The 17,831-nt window shown below is 42.3% G+C and overlaps 1 protein-coding gene across 11 annotated transcripts in view; it reads left to right on the forward strand.

The window, feature by feature from the left end:
* NEK4 (NIMA related kinase 4) overlaps positions 1-17,831 on the forward strand; it is a 57,878-nt gene that overhangs the window by 22,736 nt on the left and 17,311 nt on the right. For 6 of the 11 annotated variants that reach the window (XR_008523202.2, XM_054550360.2, XM_054550364.2 and 3 more), the window contains 7 exon segments: positions 147-296; positions 841-990; positions 2,743-2,809; positions 3,588-3,697; positions 5,545-5,633; positions 8,719-8,924; positions 10,629-10,762. Coding sequence is in view for 8 of the 11 variants with exons in the window: in XM_054550360.2 (XP_054406335.2) it covers positions 147-296; positions 841-990; positions 2,743-2,809; positions 3,588-3,697; positions 5,545-5,633; positions 8,719-8,924; positions 10,629-10,762 (906 nt within the window). In the remaining 3 variants the exon portion in view is untranslated. 11 annotated transcript variants of the gene reach the window in all.

Below are 17,831 nucleotides of genomic sequence, written 5' to 3' on the forward strand. Positions count from 1 at the left end.
TGAATTGCCATATGGAAACCAGTTTTTAAAACTGAGGAAAGTTTTCATGCTAAAAAACAAAAGCCACTTTTTATGGACAACTTACTTTGGATTACAATGTACCAGGTTGCTGCTATACTTTAAAATGTCATTTTATTATTTTTAAGGATCAAGTTGCTGGTGAATGTGTTATAGAAAAACAGGGCAGAATCCACCCAGATTTACAGCCACACAACTCTGGGTCTGAACCTTCCCTGTCTCGACAGCGACGGCAGAAGAAGAGAGAACAGACTGAGCACAGAGGGGAAGAGAGACAGGTTGGCAGAGATCTCTTTGCTATAAGTCATTTTGCTTTGGGTTGGGAGGTGGACTTTGGGAAGCTCAATTTCTATTTAGAGCAATTAACAATTGCCAAAAAGGCATGTAAGAAATGCAAGGAACATATACAGAAGGGTGACAATGGCAAGATGCTAAATACTAGTTTTCAAATATCAGTGAGTTCGAAGCAGAGTAAGGATTTTATCTTCTCCAGCAAAGATGGACAGATCATTTTGAAAGTTAAAGGAATAGGCTAATGAGGGTAAACCTTTGGCCCCATCTGTATTGTGCTGATGAACAGTTCTTTCTTCAGCTTCTCCACAGAATCATGTTGACATCTCATTTCTAGAAATAACTTTAACACGTGTCCTCTCCATAACCTTCTTAGATGATTGACTTTTGGCAGAGTCTTTCCAAAAAAAATGCAATGTTTTGAAGGTTTTAAGAGCAAACCACAGACAAATACATAGGGAACCTGCTGATAGGGGAACATTGGAAGGGGCTATATATGAAACTGATAATGTTCTTTTTTAATTATTTAAGTTCCAAGAGTCGCTTCCTCGATTTTTGCCTTCTCATCCCATTGTTGGGAAAGTGGATATCACATCAACACAAAAAGAGGCTGAAAACCAACGTAGAGTGGTCACTGGGTCTGTGAGCAGTTCAAGGAGCAGTGAGATGTCATCATCAAAGGTTTGTGGGAACATATGCTGGATTTTTAAAAACCTTATAACCAGGCTTGGTGGCTCATGTATGTAATCCCAGCACTTTGGGAGGCTAAAGCCAGAGGATCAATTGAGCCCAAGAGTTCAAGACTGGCCTGGGCAATATAGTGAGACCTTGTCTCTACAAAAAATTTAAAAATTAGCGAAATGTGGTGGCACGTGCCTATAGTCCCAGCTACTCATGAGGCCGAGGTGGGAGGATGGCTTGAACCCAAAAGGCGGAGGTTAAGGTGAGCCGAGATCGTGCCACTGTACTTCAGCCTGGGTGACAGAGCAATAACCTGTCTCAAAGCAAAAACACTCCAAAACCTTCTTATAAAGCTTTTTGGTTATAAAGTCTTGTGTATATTATGAAGTTTTGTATTAAAACATCTTAGCTCTGCTTCTTGCCAAACACTGGAAGGAACAGATGGGACAGATGTGATCTCAGCAGAATCTTTTTTTTTTTTTTGAGATGGAGTCTTGCTCTGTTGCCCTGGCTGGAGTGCAGTGGCACAATCTTGGCTCACTACAACCTCCGCCTCCTGGGTTCAAGCAATTCTCCTGCCTCAGCCTCCTGAGTAGCTGGAACTACAGGTGCCAGCCACCACGCTCGGCTAATTTTTGTATTTTAGCAGAGATAGGGTTACACCATTTGGCCAGGCTTGTCTCAAACTCCTGACCTCAAATGATCCACCTGCCTTGGCCTCCCAAAGTGCTAGGATTACAGGTATGAGCCACCGCACTCGGCCTCAGCCAGAATCTTTGATTGAAATGGACAGATTCTGTGGTTTCAGAGATGGTCACTTCCAGTGAATTAAAGAAACCAAGTAGACCGGGCGCGGTGGCTCACGCCTGTAATCCCAGCACTTTGGGAGGCCGAGGTGGGCAGATCACAAGGTCAGGAGATCGAGACCATCCTGGCTAACACAGTGAAACCCCATCTCTACTAAAAATACGAAAATAAAATTAGCTGGGCGTGGTGGCGGGCGCCTGTAGTCCCAGCTACTCGAGAGGCTGAAGCAGGAGAATGGCGTGAACCTGGGAGGCAGAGCTTGCAGTGAGCTGAGATCGGGCCACTGCACTCCAGCCTGGGCTACAGAGCGAGACTGCGTCTCAAAAAAAAAGAAACCAAGTAGATTCTGAATATGGCAAATGTGAAAGTCCCCATTTGCCCTTCCAAAAATGAGCACCTCCCAGAAACGAGGGCTGTGATCATTGTGATCATTTCTCACTAGTAGCTATAACCCTGCTGTGGGCTGGTTTCCAATGGACAATCCTCCAAGTCCAGCGCAAGACCTTTTTTTTGGTCTTGCTGTGTCACCCAGGCTGGAGTAAGACCTTTTTCTTTTTTTTTTTTTTTGAGACAGAGTCTTGCTCTGTCACCCAGGCTGGAGTGCAATGGCGTGATCTCAGCTGATTGCAACCACCGCCTCCCAGGTTCAAGCAATTCTCCTGCCTCAGCCTCCCGAGTAGCTGGGATTACTGGCACGCACCACCATGCTCGGCTAATTTTTGTATTTTTAGTAGAGACGGGGTTTCACCATGTTGGCCAGTCTGGCCTCCAACTCCTGACCTCGTGATCTGCCCACCCCAGCCTTCCAGAGTGCTGGGATTACAAGTGTGAGCCACCGCATCCAGCCGAGACCTTTTTCTTAATGCTGAGTGATACATCATGGATTGTAGGTGTTATAACAATAGCAAGTAGGAATGGAAGTGACTTTGTGACTTTCTTTTAAAGGATCGACCGTTATCAGCCAGAGAGAGGAGGCGACTGAAGCAGTCACAGGAAGAAATGTCCTCTTCAGGTAAAGTTGACTTCTTTTCTTCATCTAATTGGCAGTTAGGGGTATGGTTCGTGGACAGAAACACTGGTTCTAACTATGAGAGGTTGAAACTTTCCAACTGCAGTAAAACATGTAGGAAATCGAGTTGGAAAAGATTTTGAAATTTCTTAGTCAAGTCTTTTAAGAAATCATCATAGGGTATTGAATCTGGTTCAAATATCAGAGGAGGGGGATATTAAAGAAATAACAAGAGGGCTTTGAGTGGCAGTAAGTCCTGGCAGGTTTCAGACCAGAAATCAAGTGAATGTTTAGCTTTTTTCCATGTCCAGTGTCCACTGGTCAGTGAATTGCTCCCATCTTAGGAACAGAGGGAGGTTGCTCGGGGAGTGGTGCTGCCCTAGGCTGAGGGCTATCATTCTTTTTAATTATTTTTTAAAGATAGTACTAGCAGTTTCCATTTATTGAATGCTGACCATGTCTTGGGGATTATGGTAAACATATTAAGGGTATTATCTCATTTCACATTTACAGTACTGCCAAAATATGCAGCATTATCCCCATTTTGCAGCTAAGGAAACAGAGGCTCTGAGGAGTTAAGTAACTTGCCCAAGGTCACAGAGCTGGTGGACCTAGAGCTAAGATTTCAACTGAGGTGTCAGACACCAGAGAAATGATAAACATGCTGTTTGAGTTACTTCTGGGCTAGCTCTTGCTGGGGTATGTTCCATACCAAATACAAAGCCCTCTTCAATTGGGGCAGCCCACCACAAACAACTGCTGGGGATTTTTGCTTTTTCAGGCCCTTCAGTGAGGAAAGCTTCTCTGAGTGTAGCAGGGCCAGGAAAACCCCAGGAGGAAGACCAGCCCATGCCTGCCCAACGGCTCTCCTCTGACTGCAGCGTCACTCAGGTGCATTACGTACTCCTAAGAGAGAAGGTGGACAGTCTACATCTGGCAGGCCTAATGCAGTAAACCTTTTAAATGTCAGCTCCATTTATTTTTGGGACAGGGCCAGCTTGTTATATCTTTTCACTCTTGATAAAGAAAGGAACTGGTAAATAATAGTCAAAAGGATTATGTTTGACCCATTAAGGGAATAAATTTTTCAGGTACTCTTGTAAACAATTGATAGCCTAATTAAAAATATTTCGTAGGTTGGTCTTTAAAACAGGACTTCCTGGCCTGATGCAGTGGCTCATGCTTATAATACTAGCACTTTGGGAGGCCAAGGTGAGAAGATTGCTTTAGCCCAGGAGTTTGAGATCAATCTGGGCAACATAGTTGGACCCTGTCTCTAAGAAAAAAAAATTACCTGGCAAGGTGGCACACACCTGTAGTCCCAGCCACTTAGGAGGCTGAGGTGGAAGGATCGCTTGAGCCCAAGAGGTCGAGGCTACGTGAGTTGTGTTCACACCACTGTGCTTTAGCCTAGGTGACAGAGCAAGACTCTGTCTCAAAAATATAAATAAATAAATAAATAAATAAATAACAGAACTTTCTAAGGGCTTGCACTAGGCAACACTTTGCTCAATCTGCTGTGATACCAACATACCCATCTGTGTCACTAGATTTGAGTCTCACTTGCTAATCATTCCTGTTTCTTATTTGTGTCAATGTAGTTTACCTTCTTGCCTGTAGATGATGTAGGGACACCATCTGGTGGCTAAATCGGTAATTACTAGGTTTCTAACCCATGTTCACCTCTCTGTATAATACTCTGGGAATTCTTCCTGCTCTTTGAAAGTATTGGATGTATTATTTCTTTAACTATATCATTTAGTTATTTCACTAATAGAGGCTGCCTTCTATATCTCAGAGTTGTAAGGTTTATGTGTATTTTTAGGTAATCCTTTAAAGCACTTTAACAGTCTCACATTAAGAGCAAGCTGAAGCTGGGCATGGTGGCTTGTGGGTGTTATCCCAGCTACTTGGGGAGGCCAAGGAAGGAGGATTGCTTGAGCCCAGGAGTTTGTGGCCAGCCTGGGCAACATAGTGACACCCGTGTATCCAAAAAAAAAAAAAGACAAGCTGAGGTTGCCTAGGTGATTTAAAATGCCAACATTCCTATAGAACAAGCCTTCTGCTTAGGAGTTGATAAACCAGAACTAGCCATCCACTGTCCTCTGGAAATTTCTTCACAGCGGAGACTCTCCAGGACCTTTGTAAAACTTCACCTTGGCCAGGCGCGGTGGCTCACGCCTGTAATCCCAGCACTTTGGGAGGCTGAGGCGGGCGGATCATGAGGTCAGGAGTTGGAGACCAGCCTGGCCAACATAGTGAAACCCTGTCTCTACTAAAAATACAAAAATTAGCTGGACGTTGTGGCACGTGCCTGTAATCCCAGCTACTCAGGAGGCTGAGGCAGGAAAATCGCTTGAACCAGAGAGTCGGAAGTTGCCGTGAGCCGAGATGGTGCCACTGCACTCTAGCCTGGCGACAGAGCAAGACTCTGTCTCAAAAAAACACAAAAATCAAAACAAAAAAAAACAAACAAAATGAAAAACTTCATCTGATGTTCTTCAGTTATTCTTGTGAACTTTATGAGTGAACTGGGATATCATATGGGTAAAATCACTTCAATGTTTTTTTCTTTTTGCCACAAATCATATGGGAACAATTTTTGTATTTGTTAGATTCTCCTGTTATATTGCACCTAGGAACGTACTGTGTCTAGTTGTTGCATCTAAGACTGGTTCAAGTATCACATTCTGGTTGTGTTGTCATGTAGAATTTTATTTCTTCCAAACATTTAATAGGAAAGGAAACTGATTCATTGTCTGTCTGAGGATGAGTCAAGTTCTTCTACAAGTTCAACTGATAAGTCAGATGGGGATTACAGGGAAGGGTAAGTTCTTGTTTTTCTGTCTCCCTTTATAAACTATTTCTGTTTTAATGAATATTAAATGTACATTTTCAGTAGTATTCAGATCTCTAGTGTTCCCACTGATAAAATTATAAATGGTTTGTGGCATATGCTGGAGCTGAAAGTGTCTCTTCTTTTTTTTTTTTTGAGACGGAGTTTCGCTCTTGTTGCCCAGGCTGGAGTGCAGTGGCATGATCTCGGCTCACTGCAACCTCCGCCTCCTGGGTTCAAGCGATTCTTCTGCCTCAGTCTCCCTAGTAGCTGGGATTACAGGCATGCGCCACCACACCTGGCTAATTTTGTATTTTTAGTAGAAACAGGGTTTCTCCATGTTGGTCAGGCTGGTCTTGACTTCTGACCTCAGGTGATCCGCCCGCCTCGGCCTCCCTAAGTGCTGAGATTACAGGTGTGAACCACTGCACCTGGCCAAAAATGTCTCTTCTATGCACACGTCTGATTTTCTTTTTTTTTTTTTTTTTTTTTGAGACGGAATCTTGCTCTGCCGCCCAGGCTGGAGTGCAGTGGCACGATCTCGGCTTGCTGCAACCTTTGCCTCCTGGGTTCAAGCAATTCTCCTGCCTCAGCCTCCCGAGTAGCTGGGACTACGGGCATGTACCACCACACCCTGCTAATTTTTTGTATTTTTAGTGGAGATGGGGTTTCACCGTATTAGCCAGGATGGTCTCGATCTCCTGACCTTGTGATCCACCTGCCTTGGCCTCCCAAAGGTGCTGGGATTATAGGCCTGAGCCACCGTGCCCGGCCACACATCTGATTTTCCTTCAGAATTCTTAAAGAATGTCTTCTTAGATGTGTAGATACATAGTTTTCATCAGATTTAGAAAAACTTTGGCTGGCCAGGTGCAGTGGCTCACGCCTGTAATCCCAGCACTTTGGGAGGCCGAGGCGGGCAGATCACTTGAGGCCAGGAGTTCAAGACCAGCCTGGCCAACATGGTGAAACCCTGTCTCTACTAAAAATTCAAAAAAGTTAGCTGGGCGTGGTGGCACATGCCTGTAATCCCAGCTACTCAGAAGGCTGAGGCAGGAGACTCACTTGAACCTGGAAGGTGGAGATTGCAATGAGCCAAGTGAGATCATGCCACTGTACTCCAGTCTTGGCGACAGAGCAAGACTCTAAAAAAAGAATAAAGAGGCCAGGCGCGTTGGCTCACGCCTGTAATCCCAACACTTTGGGAGGCCGAGGCAGGCAGATCGTGAGGTCAGGAGATCGAGACTATCCTGGCTAACACGGTGAAACCCCGTCTCTACTAAGAATACAAAAAAAATTAGCTGGGCGTGGTGGTAGGCACCTGTAGTCCCAGCTACTCAGGAGGCTGAGGCAGGAGAATGGTGTGAACCTAGGAGGTGGAGCTTGCAGTGAGCCGAGATTGTGCCAGTGCACTCCAGCCTGGGCGACAGAGTGAGACTCCCTCAAAAAAAAAAAAAAAAAGAATAAAGAAAAACTTTGGCCATTATTTCGCTCTGTGCCCAGGCTGAAGTGCAGTGGCACGATCTCGGCTCACTGCAAGCTCCGCCTCCCGGGTTCACACCATTCTCCTGACTCAGCCTCCCAAGTAGCTGGGACCACAGGCACCCGCCACCATGCCTGGCTAATTTTTTGTATTTTTTTAGTAGAGACGAGGTTTCACTGTGTTAGCCGGGATGGTCTCGATCTCCTGACCTTGTGATCTGCCCACCTTGGCCTCCCAAAGTGCTGGGATTACAGGTGTGAGCCACCACGCCCCGCCTGGCCATTATTTCTTCACATTTTTTTTTTGGACTTCTTCCTGCCCTCTTAGGGATTTCAATTACATGTATATTAGGCTCCTTAAATTTGTGCCACAGCTCACTGATGCTCTACTTATTTTTACTTTTCTAAAAAATATTTTATTTTATTTTATTTATTTATTTTTTGAGACAGAGTCTCACTCTGTCATCCAGATTAGAGTGCAGTGGCATGATTTCGGCTCACTGCAACCTCTGCCTCCTGAGTTCAAGATATTCTCCTGTCTCAGCCCCACCGAGTAGCTGGGATTACAGGCACTCGTCCAGCTACATTTTTGTATTTTTAGTAGAGACCGGGTTTCACCATATTGGCAAGGCTGGTCTCAAACTCCTGACCTCAGGTGATCTGCCCACCTTGGCCTCCCAGAGTGCTGGTATTACAGGCATGAGCCACTGCACCTGGCCTATTTTTACTTTTTCTGTTTCACATTTCATAGATTCTATTGTTATGTCTTTGAGTTCATTAATCTTTTCTTCTGCAGTGTCTAATCTGTTAATCCTATCCCGTGCATTTAATATATTGTATCTTTCATTTCTAGAAATTTGATTTGGGTCTTTTTTTAATGTCTTTGTGTCTCTCCTTAACATGTTCATGTTTTCTTCTACCTTGGCCATATGGAAGATATTTATACTACCCATTTTAATGTCCTCATTTATTAATTCTATCAGTCGTGTCACTTTTGGATATGTTTCTTATTAACTGATTTCTTTCTCTTCACAAATGTATATTTTCCTGCTTCTTTGCCCTTCTGGTTATTTTTGATGGGATGCTAGACACTGAATTTTACCTCATTGGAAGCTGGTATTTTGTGTTTCTTTAAATATTCTTGAGCTTTGTACTTGAGTATAGTTGTTACTTTGAAATAGGCAGAATTTGTACACAGAATCTGGGGCTGTTTCTTTTAGACTCTCTCCAAGGTTCCTGTCTCACTTTCTAGTGACAGTGGTTGTTCTGAACTCTGTCCTTTCTGTAGGCCCATAAGATTGTGAATTCTCTTGTACTTTGATCTGCCCATGGCCTGCCCTTAGGCTTAAAGGTGTTGACTCTTCTCCAAGATCTGCCTGCAGATTTTGTTTATTCTGCATTGCCTTTACATTGTTGAGTTTTGTATTTTGTCTAGAGTTTATAGTTGTTATTTGTGGAAGGGTCAGGTCAGTCTGTAGGAGCTTACTTGGACATTTCAAAGCAGAACTCCCGAAAGGTCGTTTTGCACGTAATTTTTTAATGAAAAATTCTCATGAAGCCAATTAAATAACAAAGGGATATTTTTTTCCCTCAGGAAAGATCAGACAAATGAAATTAATGCCTTGGTACAATTGATGACTCAGACACTGAAACTAGATTCTAAAGAGAGCTGTGAAGATGTCCTGGTAGCAAACCCAGTGTCAGAATTCAAACTTCATCGGAAATATCGGGACACACTGATACTTCATGGGAAGGTTGCAGAAGAGGCAGAGGAAATCCATTTTAAAGAGCTACCTTCAGGTGATCAGCTTATTATTATTTTTTGTTTTTTAGACGGAGTCTCACTCTGTCACCCAGGCTGGAGTGCAGTAGCGTGATCTTGGCTCACTGTAACCTTTGCCTCCCGGGTTCAAGTGATTCTCCTGCTTCAGCCTCCTGAGTAGCTGAGACTACAGGCATGTACCACCACGCCCGGCTAATTTTTGTATTTTTGTTAGAGGTGGGGTTTCACCATGTGGCCAGGCTGGTCTTGAACTCCTGACTTAGGTGATCTTCCCACCTTGGCCTCCCAAAGTGAGGGATTACAGGCGTGAGCCACCACTCCTAGCCTAGTTTATTCTTTTACAGCAAACTGGAGAGCATGTGTTTATTGGAGAACTGTGTCAAAACAAGGAACTAATGCCTATAAATTTTTTTTGTGTTTTTAAAATTATTTCATTTGCATATCTCCATAAAAGGTATATCCTGTGTTATGCAACAGAGGTATTCCTGAAAAGTTACATGAAAATTGATTTTTAAAAATAAATAAATAGACAAATGTTTGTGGTTTTTCATGTGACTTTTCTTCAAGTTAGACAGTTGTGATTTTTTTAGGTTTAAGAGATGGTAGTGAAGCTTAAGTTCATACGTAAATTGTAAGTCATTAAACCAAACTCTTGTCATAGGGGAAAAAGAATGTCAGTATAACAAGATTTTTTAAAAAACAGGCCTGCTGGGTATGGTGGCTCATGCCTGTACTTTGGGAGGCTGAGGAGGGCAGATTGCTTGAGTCCAGGAGTTTGAGACCAGCCTGGGCAACATGATGAAAACTTGTGTCTACAAAAAATACAAAAATTAGCCAGGCATAGTGGCTCATGCCTGTAGTCCCAGCTACTCAGGCGGCTGAGGTAAGATGATTTCTTGAACCCAGGAGGTTGAGGCTGCAGTGAGCCATGAGCATGCCACTGCACTCCAGCCTGAGTGACAGAGCAAGACCCTGTCTCAAAAAATCAAATGAAATGAAATAAAAATAAAATAGTAAAATAAAATACCAAAAAAAAAAAGGCCTGGTGTGGTATAATCATGCCTGTAATCTCATTGCTTTGGGAGGCCAAGGTGGGAGGATTGCTTGAGGCCAGGAGTTCAAGACCAACCGGGACAACATAGACCCCATCACTACAAAAAATTTAAGAATTAGTTGGAGATGGTAGTGCATTCCTGTAGTTCTGGCTACTTGGGAGGCTGAGGCAGGATGATTGCTTGAGCCCAGGAATTAGAGTCTATAGTGAGCTATGGTCACACTGTACTACATCCCTGTGACAGTGCAAGACCCTGTCACTTAAAAATAATTGGCTGGGCGCAGTGGCTCATGCCTGTAATCCCAGCACTTTGGGAGGCTGAGGCGGGCGGATCACGGGTCAGGAGATCGAGACCATCCTGGCTAACACAGTGAAACCCTGTCTCTACTAAAAATACAAAAAATTAGCCGGGCGTGGTGGTGGGCCCCTGTAGTCCCAATTAGACGGGAGGCTGAGGCAGGAGAATGGCGTGAACCCAGGGGGCGGAGCTTGCAGTGAGCTGAGATCACATGCCTGGGTGACAGAGCAAGACTCCATCTCAGAAATAAAATAAATAAATAAAATAAAATACAATAAAATAAAATACAAAATTTTAAAAAATTGCAGTGTTCTTGCTATAGTGGTAAAAGTGTTTATTTTTCCCTTTGTCTTTGTTGTTGCCTTTTAGCTATCATGCCAGGTTCTGAAAAGATCAGGAGACTAGTTGAAGTCTTGAGAACTGATGTAATTCGTGGCCTGGGAGTTCAGCTTTTAGAGCAGGTGTATGATCTTTTGGAGGAGGAGGATGAATTTGAGAGAGAGGTGAGTGTCTCATTAGCTGTATCAAGCTGCTTATGTTATAGAATTTTTTAAACAACCTTTTGAAATATAAATCACACATAATTCACTCATCTAAAGTGTACAATTCAATGATTTTTAATGTGTTTACAGTGTTGTACAATCATTACCACAATCGATATTAGAATATTTTCATTACCCCCCAAGAAACCCTGCACCTGTTAGCAGTCACTCCCCATGGTCTGCATTGCCAAATCTGAAGTCATGAAGATTTATTTTTATATTTCTTCTAAGAGTTTTTTTAGTTTTAGCCCTTTTAGGTCTTTGGACACTTTTTTTTTTTTTTAAGGAAAATTTAAACTTTAGCTTGGGCGTGGTGGGTCACTCCTGTAATCACAGCACTTTAGGAGGCTGAGGTGGGTGGATCACCTGAGGTCAGGAGTTCCAGACCAGCCTGGCCAACGTGGTGAATGGTGAAAGCCCATCTCTACTAAAAATACAAAAATTAGCTGGGCATGGTGGCACGCACCTGTAATCCCAGCGGCAGGGGAGGCTGAGGCAGGAGAATTGTTTGAACCTAGGAGGCAGAGGTTGCAGTGAGTCAAGATTATGCTACTGCACTCTAGCTTGGGTGACAGAGCAAGACTCTGTCTCAAAAAAAATAAAATAAACTGTATTACCTATTACCTAAAACATGAGAACTATGTACATTCTAAATCAAAGAGTTACAAATTACAGTGCCAGCAGTTAAATGTGAATCATACTCAAGAATTATATTGGTAGTTTTCTTTTTTTTAAATGAAATTTCATTTTATTCTGATAAAGACTAATGTGTGCCTGATCACCTAATGATAATCCATAAGTTTGGTAATTCACAACATTTTTAGAAAGCACATAATATTAACATTCAAATAAAGCATTATGGAAAGTTTTATAATGAAATGCTAGTTGGGCAGGGATGGGTGGGACAAAAAAGAATGAAGTGTTTACTATAATTCTTTTTTTTTTTTTTTTTTTTATGAGATGGAGTCTCACTCTGTCGCCTAGGCTGGAGTGCAGTGGTGCGATCTCAGCTCACTGCAAGCTCTGCCTCCCCGGTTCACTCCATTCTCCTGCCTCAGCCTCCCGAGTAGCTGGGACTGCAGGTGCCCGACACCACGCCCGGCTAATGTTTTGTATTTTTAGTAGAGACTGGGTTTCACTGTGTCAGCCAGGATGGTCTTGATCTCCTGACCTCATGATCTGCCCACCTCAGCCTCCCAAAGTGCTGGGATTACAGGCGTGAGCCAACGGGCCCGGCCTTCTATAATTATTTTTAAAAACCTTGGTTCATCTTGAAAGATCGATGGATTTTTAAAATATCAGAAGAAAAGGAAAATAAATTTCCCCCCCGCCACAAATACATAAGAACCAGTTACTGGCACTTGTATTTTAAGTACCTGGAAAAAAACAGGACAGATTTTTAAAGGCAATTAATAACAGCTGTTACAAGGGCTTGTTTCATTTGATTTAGCACCAAGTAAAATAAGAGTAAATATGCCATGGAAGACATAGTCGAGTTTTTCCTCCACTTCTCATATTGCCCCACTTCTCCTACCAGACCACACAGTACATCAGCAACCATCCTTGTTGCCCCACTAAGGAATCACTTTAGATTCCAATTTTTAAATGGCTGGTCAGATGACACCAGTAGAGTTCTTTCCCCTTAAGATAAGGTGGCAGTGAATGCTAACAGGTATCAATTTCTCTGATCAGAAACAAACAACTCCTTCAGGAAATTAACTTACTTTCCTGATCCTTGTTAACCTATCATGTAAATTCTTTTTATTGGCACACCTGTTTACTAATTATGATTGATTGCTATTTATGGCAAAGGGACGTTCCCCAGGCATGCCTGAGCTATTTACTAAAGACAAAGTGTGCTTATTTACATAGTGCCATGGGTTTTCTCTTTTTCTTTTATTTTTGGGAGGGGTGTACAATACCTTGTTATTTATCGGGGCAGATCTCATACATTGGATCAAAAAGAGAAACTGGTAAGTAGATCGTAAAACACATTTCTTAACCTGAGTAACATCTGTAAACATAGACTTTAACTACATTTTGTTGAAAAATTCATTCAACTTTCGTGTTTACCCAAGAACTTACAATGTCAGTTTCTGACATAAATAATAACCCTCAGTACATATGTATTTTCAAAAGAAAACAAGTGATCTTAAAGTAATATTTTTATCTATGCTAATTGATACATTTTTACAGCAAATTGAAAATTCTGAGTAAACTGAAAGTGTGTTTAACACCAAAATAAATTTTACTCTAACAAATGTTTTAAAAGTTTAGACATCTCTGATGTTTTTGAAGATAACTGGATAAAACACACTAGATAATTTCAAAAGATGAATCTTAGTATCTATCTCATTTGATACTTCCTTAGTATTCAGAATAAAATTAGTAGAAATAAAAGTAGTATACTTTTCAAAGAATTCATATATACTGGAAGTCTTAGGAATAGCAGCTTCTAAATGGAAAGCCTAAGAGGTTTGCTCATCTTACTCGTTACATGTATTTCTCCTCATGGAGTAACTGAAGAACTTTCTGGCTTGTTTGTGGAATTTTAGTTGGTAGGAAAGCATATACATAGGGCCAAATCTTCTTGGTTTCTGTTCTGGAGAATGTTTCCATTACCCCTTTTTTTTTGGTAATATTCTAAGACTGGCTTTGTTTCAGCTCACAAGCCTTTAGTCTCTTGATAACCATCTCTGGTTTATCATCCTCTTGCTGAATGAGAGGCTCCCCAGTCAGATCATCAATGCCAACAGTTTTGGGAGGGTTGAATTCAATGTTGTAGACTTGGCCACTGGCAGGATGAATTGTTCTGGTAGTTTTGATTAAACTCTCTACTCCGATATAACTGTTCTGTCTTTTTTTTTTTTTTTTTTTTTGAGACGGAGTCTCGCTGTGTCACCCAGGCTGGAGTGCAGTGGCGCGATCTCGGCTCACCTCCACCTCCCAGGTTCAAGCAATTCTTTTGCCTCAGCCTCCCTAGTAGCTGGGACTACTGGCGTGCACCACCACACATGGCTAATTTTTATTTTTGTATTTTTAGTAGGGACAGGGTTTCGCCATGTTGGCCAGGATGGTCTCGACCTCTCTTTTTTTTTTTTTTTTTTTTTGAGTTGGAGTCTCACTCTGTTACCTAGCAGGCTGAAGTGCAGTGGCATGATATTGGCTCACCACAACCTCCACCTCCTGGGTTCAAGCAATTCTCCTGCCTCTGCCTCCCGAGTAGCTGGGATTACAGGCGCCCGCCACCACGCCTGGCTAATTTTTGTATATTTAGTAGAGACGGGGTTTCACCATTTTGGCCAGGCTGGTCTTGAACTCCTGACCTCATGATCCACCCGCCTCAGCCTCCCAAAATGCTGGGATTACAGGCGTGAGCCACCGCGCCTGGCCTATGGTTTCGATCTCTTGACCTCATGATCCATACGTCTTGGCCTCCTCAAGTGCTGGGATTACAGGCGTGAACCACTGTGCCTGGCCAACTGTTCTCTCTTTATATATTATTTTTATATATATTATCTTTATATTTGTAAGGTTACCTTTCAGTGTGTGGATCAGTAGATGGGTACTGAGGCTTGAATGCAAACTGAATTCTTTGCCACATTTATTACACTTACAACGTTTGTGACCTATGCAAGTCCTCCAATGTTGTGTTAGCTATGAAGTACGACTGAAGGCGTTGCCACATTTTTGCATCTGTAAGGTGTGCGGCGAATTCTCTCCAGTATGAATTTTCCAATGTCATGCAAGGTGTAAATTTTGATTCACCTTGCCACTTGAATTACACTTGTAAGGTCTCTCTCCAGTATGAATTATCTGATGGTTGATTAGGTATAACTTGTGTCCGAAGACCTTGCCGCATTCACTATATTTGTAAAGTTTCTCTCCAGTATGGATTAGAAGATGGGCCGTAAGTCCTGAATGCTTGCTAAATGCTTTCAACGTTTGTTACATTTGTAAGGCTTCTCTGTACTATGAATTATTTGATGCCGTGCAATTGACCAAAGACCTTGCCACATTCATTACATGTGTAAGGTTTTTCTGCAGTACGACTTCTCTGTTGAGTGAGGGAAAATTTGTGCCTGAAGTTCTTGTACACTCATTACATTTGTAAGGTTTTTCTCCAGTATGGATTACAAGATGGGCAGTAAGTCCTGAACACTCTTTAAATGCTTTACCACATTCGTTACATTTGCGAGGCCTCTCTCCAGTATGAATTCTTTGATGTTGTGCAAAGTTTGAATTGCTGTTAAACACTTTGTGACAGTCAGTACGTTTATAAGGCTTCTGTCCAGTATGAATTCTCTAGTGATCTACAAGGTGTGGATTGCAACTAAAGACCTTGCCACATTACTGCATTTGTAAGGTTTATCTGCAGTATGGATTACTTGATGATTAGTAAGGCTTGCAGACACTCTAAAAACTTTGCCATCTTAACTACGTTCATAAGATTTTTCCTCTAATGTGTGCTTTGTCTTCTTGTGGGAATAATGGGAAATCAATGAAATCATTTCTGTATTTATTTAAAGCATGTGTTTTAACACTAGAAGAAGTTTTTTGAAGTGGTGGAACTGAGGAACTATGGTTTGTAAACTTTTCAATTTGATTACTTCCATAAATTTTCCTTCCAGCTTAAAATAGCTGCAATTCAGGCAGATGTGACTGAAGGGTTAATCCAAGTTGATTTTTAATAGGCTCATTTTCTGTATTACTTCCCAATGTACAGCTCCTCCCTGTGTTCACACCTTTGATGCATTCCCTGCCATCTGGATTGTTTGCTATCTTCACCCTGCAGAGTCCAGAGCTCTCGCTTTGTCTCCAACATGGAGATAATGCTCAGGTCAGGAAGACAGATTCCCGGGAAGACCAGGTTCCTGTAGTTCTCCTACATCACTTCCCTGTATAAAGCCCTCTGTGCAGGGTCTAGTTATTTCCACTCCTCCTGAGAGAATTCTGTAGCCACATCCATGAATGTCAAGTGACGCTGAGTAAGAGTCATTCCTGATTCCTTTTCTTTCCTCTTCTTTCTCTTCTGGGCTTCTTCATCACACAGCCTGACTCACAAGAAATCAATCTGTGGCTGGGTGCGGTGGCTTACGCCTGTAATCCCTACACCTTGGGAGGCTGAGATGGGTGGATCACGAGGTCAGGAGATTGAGACCATCCTGACTTAACATGGTGAAACCCCGTCTCTACTAAAAATACAAAAAAGCCGGGCGTAGTGGCGGGCGCCTATAGTCCCAGCTACTCGGGAGGCTGAGGCAGGAGAATGGCATGAACCCAGGAGGCGGAGCTTGTAGTGAGCCAAGATCGCACCACTGCACTCCAGCCTGGGCAACTGAGAGAGACTGTCTCAAAAAGAAAAAAAAAAATCAATCTGTGAGGCCGGGTGCGGGGTGGCTCACGCCTGTAATCCCAGCATGTGTTAGTCTGTTCTCACACTGCTAATAAAGACATACCTGAGATTGGGTAGTTTATAAAGAAAAGAGGATTAATTGACTCACAGTTCCATATGCTTGGGGAGGCCTTAACAATCATAGCAGATGGTGAAGGGGAAGCAAGACATGTCTTACATGGCAGCAGGCAAGAGAGTGTGTGCAGGGGGACTGCCCTTTATAAAACCGTCAGATCTCGTGAGACTTACTATCACGAGAACCGCCTGGGAAAAACCCGCCCCCATGATTCAGTTACCTCCCACCGGGTCCCTCCCACGACACGTGGGGATTATGGGAGATACAATTCAAGATGAAATTTGGGTGGGGACACAGCTAAACCATACTTTTGGAGGACGAGGTGGGCAGATTGCCTGAACTCAGAAGTTTGAGACGGGCCTGGGCAACATGGCGAGGCTCCTGTGTGTGCTGTGGCATGACCTTCATGCGATCCGCTTCCAGGTCTCATTGGACACATTTGAGTTAATTCTTGTATATGGCATGATGAAGTAAAGCTCCAACTTCATTATGTATGTGGCTGTCCTGTTGTTCCATCACCATGTGTTGCAAAGACTATTTTTTCACCTTGTTAAAAATCAGTTGACTATAGACACATGAGCTTATTTCTGGACTCTCATTTCTATTCCGCTGATCTATATATCTATCCTTATGCCACTAACACACTTTGCTTACTGTTACTTTGGAGTAAGGTTTGAAATCAGGAAGGGTGAGTCCTCCACTATTATTCTTTCTCAAGATTGTTTTGGTTATTCTGGGTCCCTTGCAATTACATATGAATTTTAGAATTTGCTTGTCAGTTTCCACAAAGAAGCCAGCTGTCGTAAAGGAATTCAGAGAAGAAAGAAAAGTATGTTTGTAAATTTTGTTGTTGTAACTCTATCATTTCTGGATCTCTTTATTTGTTCCTTTGGATTCAACTTTCCATGTGGAGTCATTTCTGTAGCCTAATACAGCTTTGCTCCCACTCACCTCGTTTGTTATTGGCAAATATATTACATTTCTATATGTTATAGGCTCAACAATATATACATGTTTTAAAATTGTAATAAAATGGAGATAAAATATACCATTTTAGCCATTTTAAAGCGTCCAGTTCAGTGGTATTAAGTACATTCACATTGTTGTACAACACTCACCACCATCTATCATCAGAACTTTTTTCATGTTGCAAAACTGAAACTTTACACCCATTTAACAATAGTTCCCATTTCCTGCCCCCACCAGCCCCTGGCAACCACCCATCTACTTTCTGTCTCTGAACTTGACTATCCTAAGCATTTACACAAAGCTGAGACATAAAAAGTAAAACTGGCCCACAAAGAAAGCTCTATGCTCAGATGCTTTACTGGTGAATTTTTCCAACCATCTAAGAAAGAAAGAACACCAATCCTGCACAAAGTCTTCCAGAATACTTTAAGAGGAGATACTTCCCACCTTATCCACAAAACCAGCACAACTCTGACATCAAAACTCAACAAGGACACTACATGAAAAACTATCAGATCAATATCTCTCATGAGCAGAGGTGAAAAAAAACTTTAATCATCTGGATTTTGTTAAAGATTTTCAAATGAATG

This window comes from Pongo abelii, chromosome 2 (genome assembly GCF_028885655.2).
Source record: "Pongo abelii isolate AG06213 chromosome 2, NHGRI_mPonAbe1-v2.0_pri, whole genome shotgun sequence".
Taxonomy (NCBI): Eukaryota; Metazoa; Chordata; class Mammalia; order Primates; family Hominidae; genus Pongo; species Pongo abelii.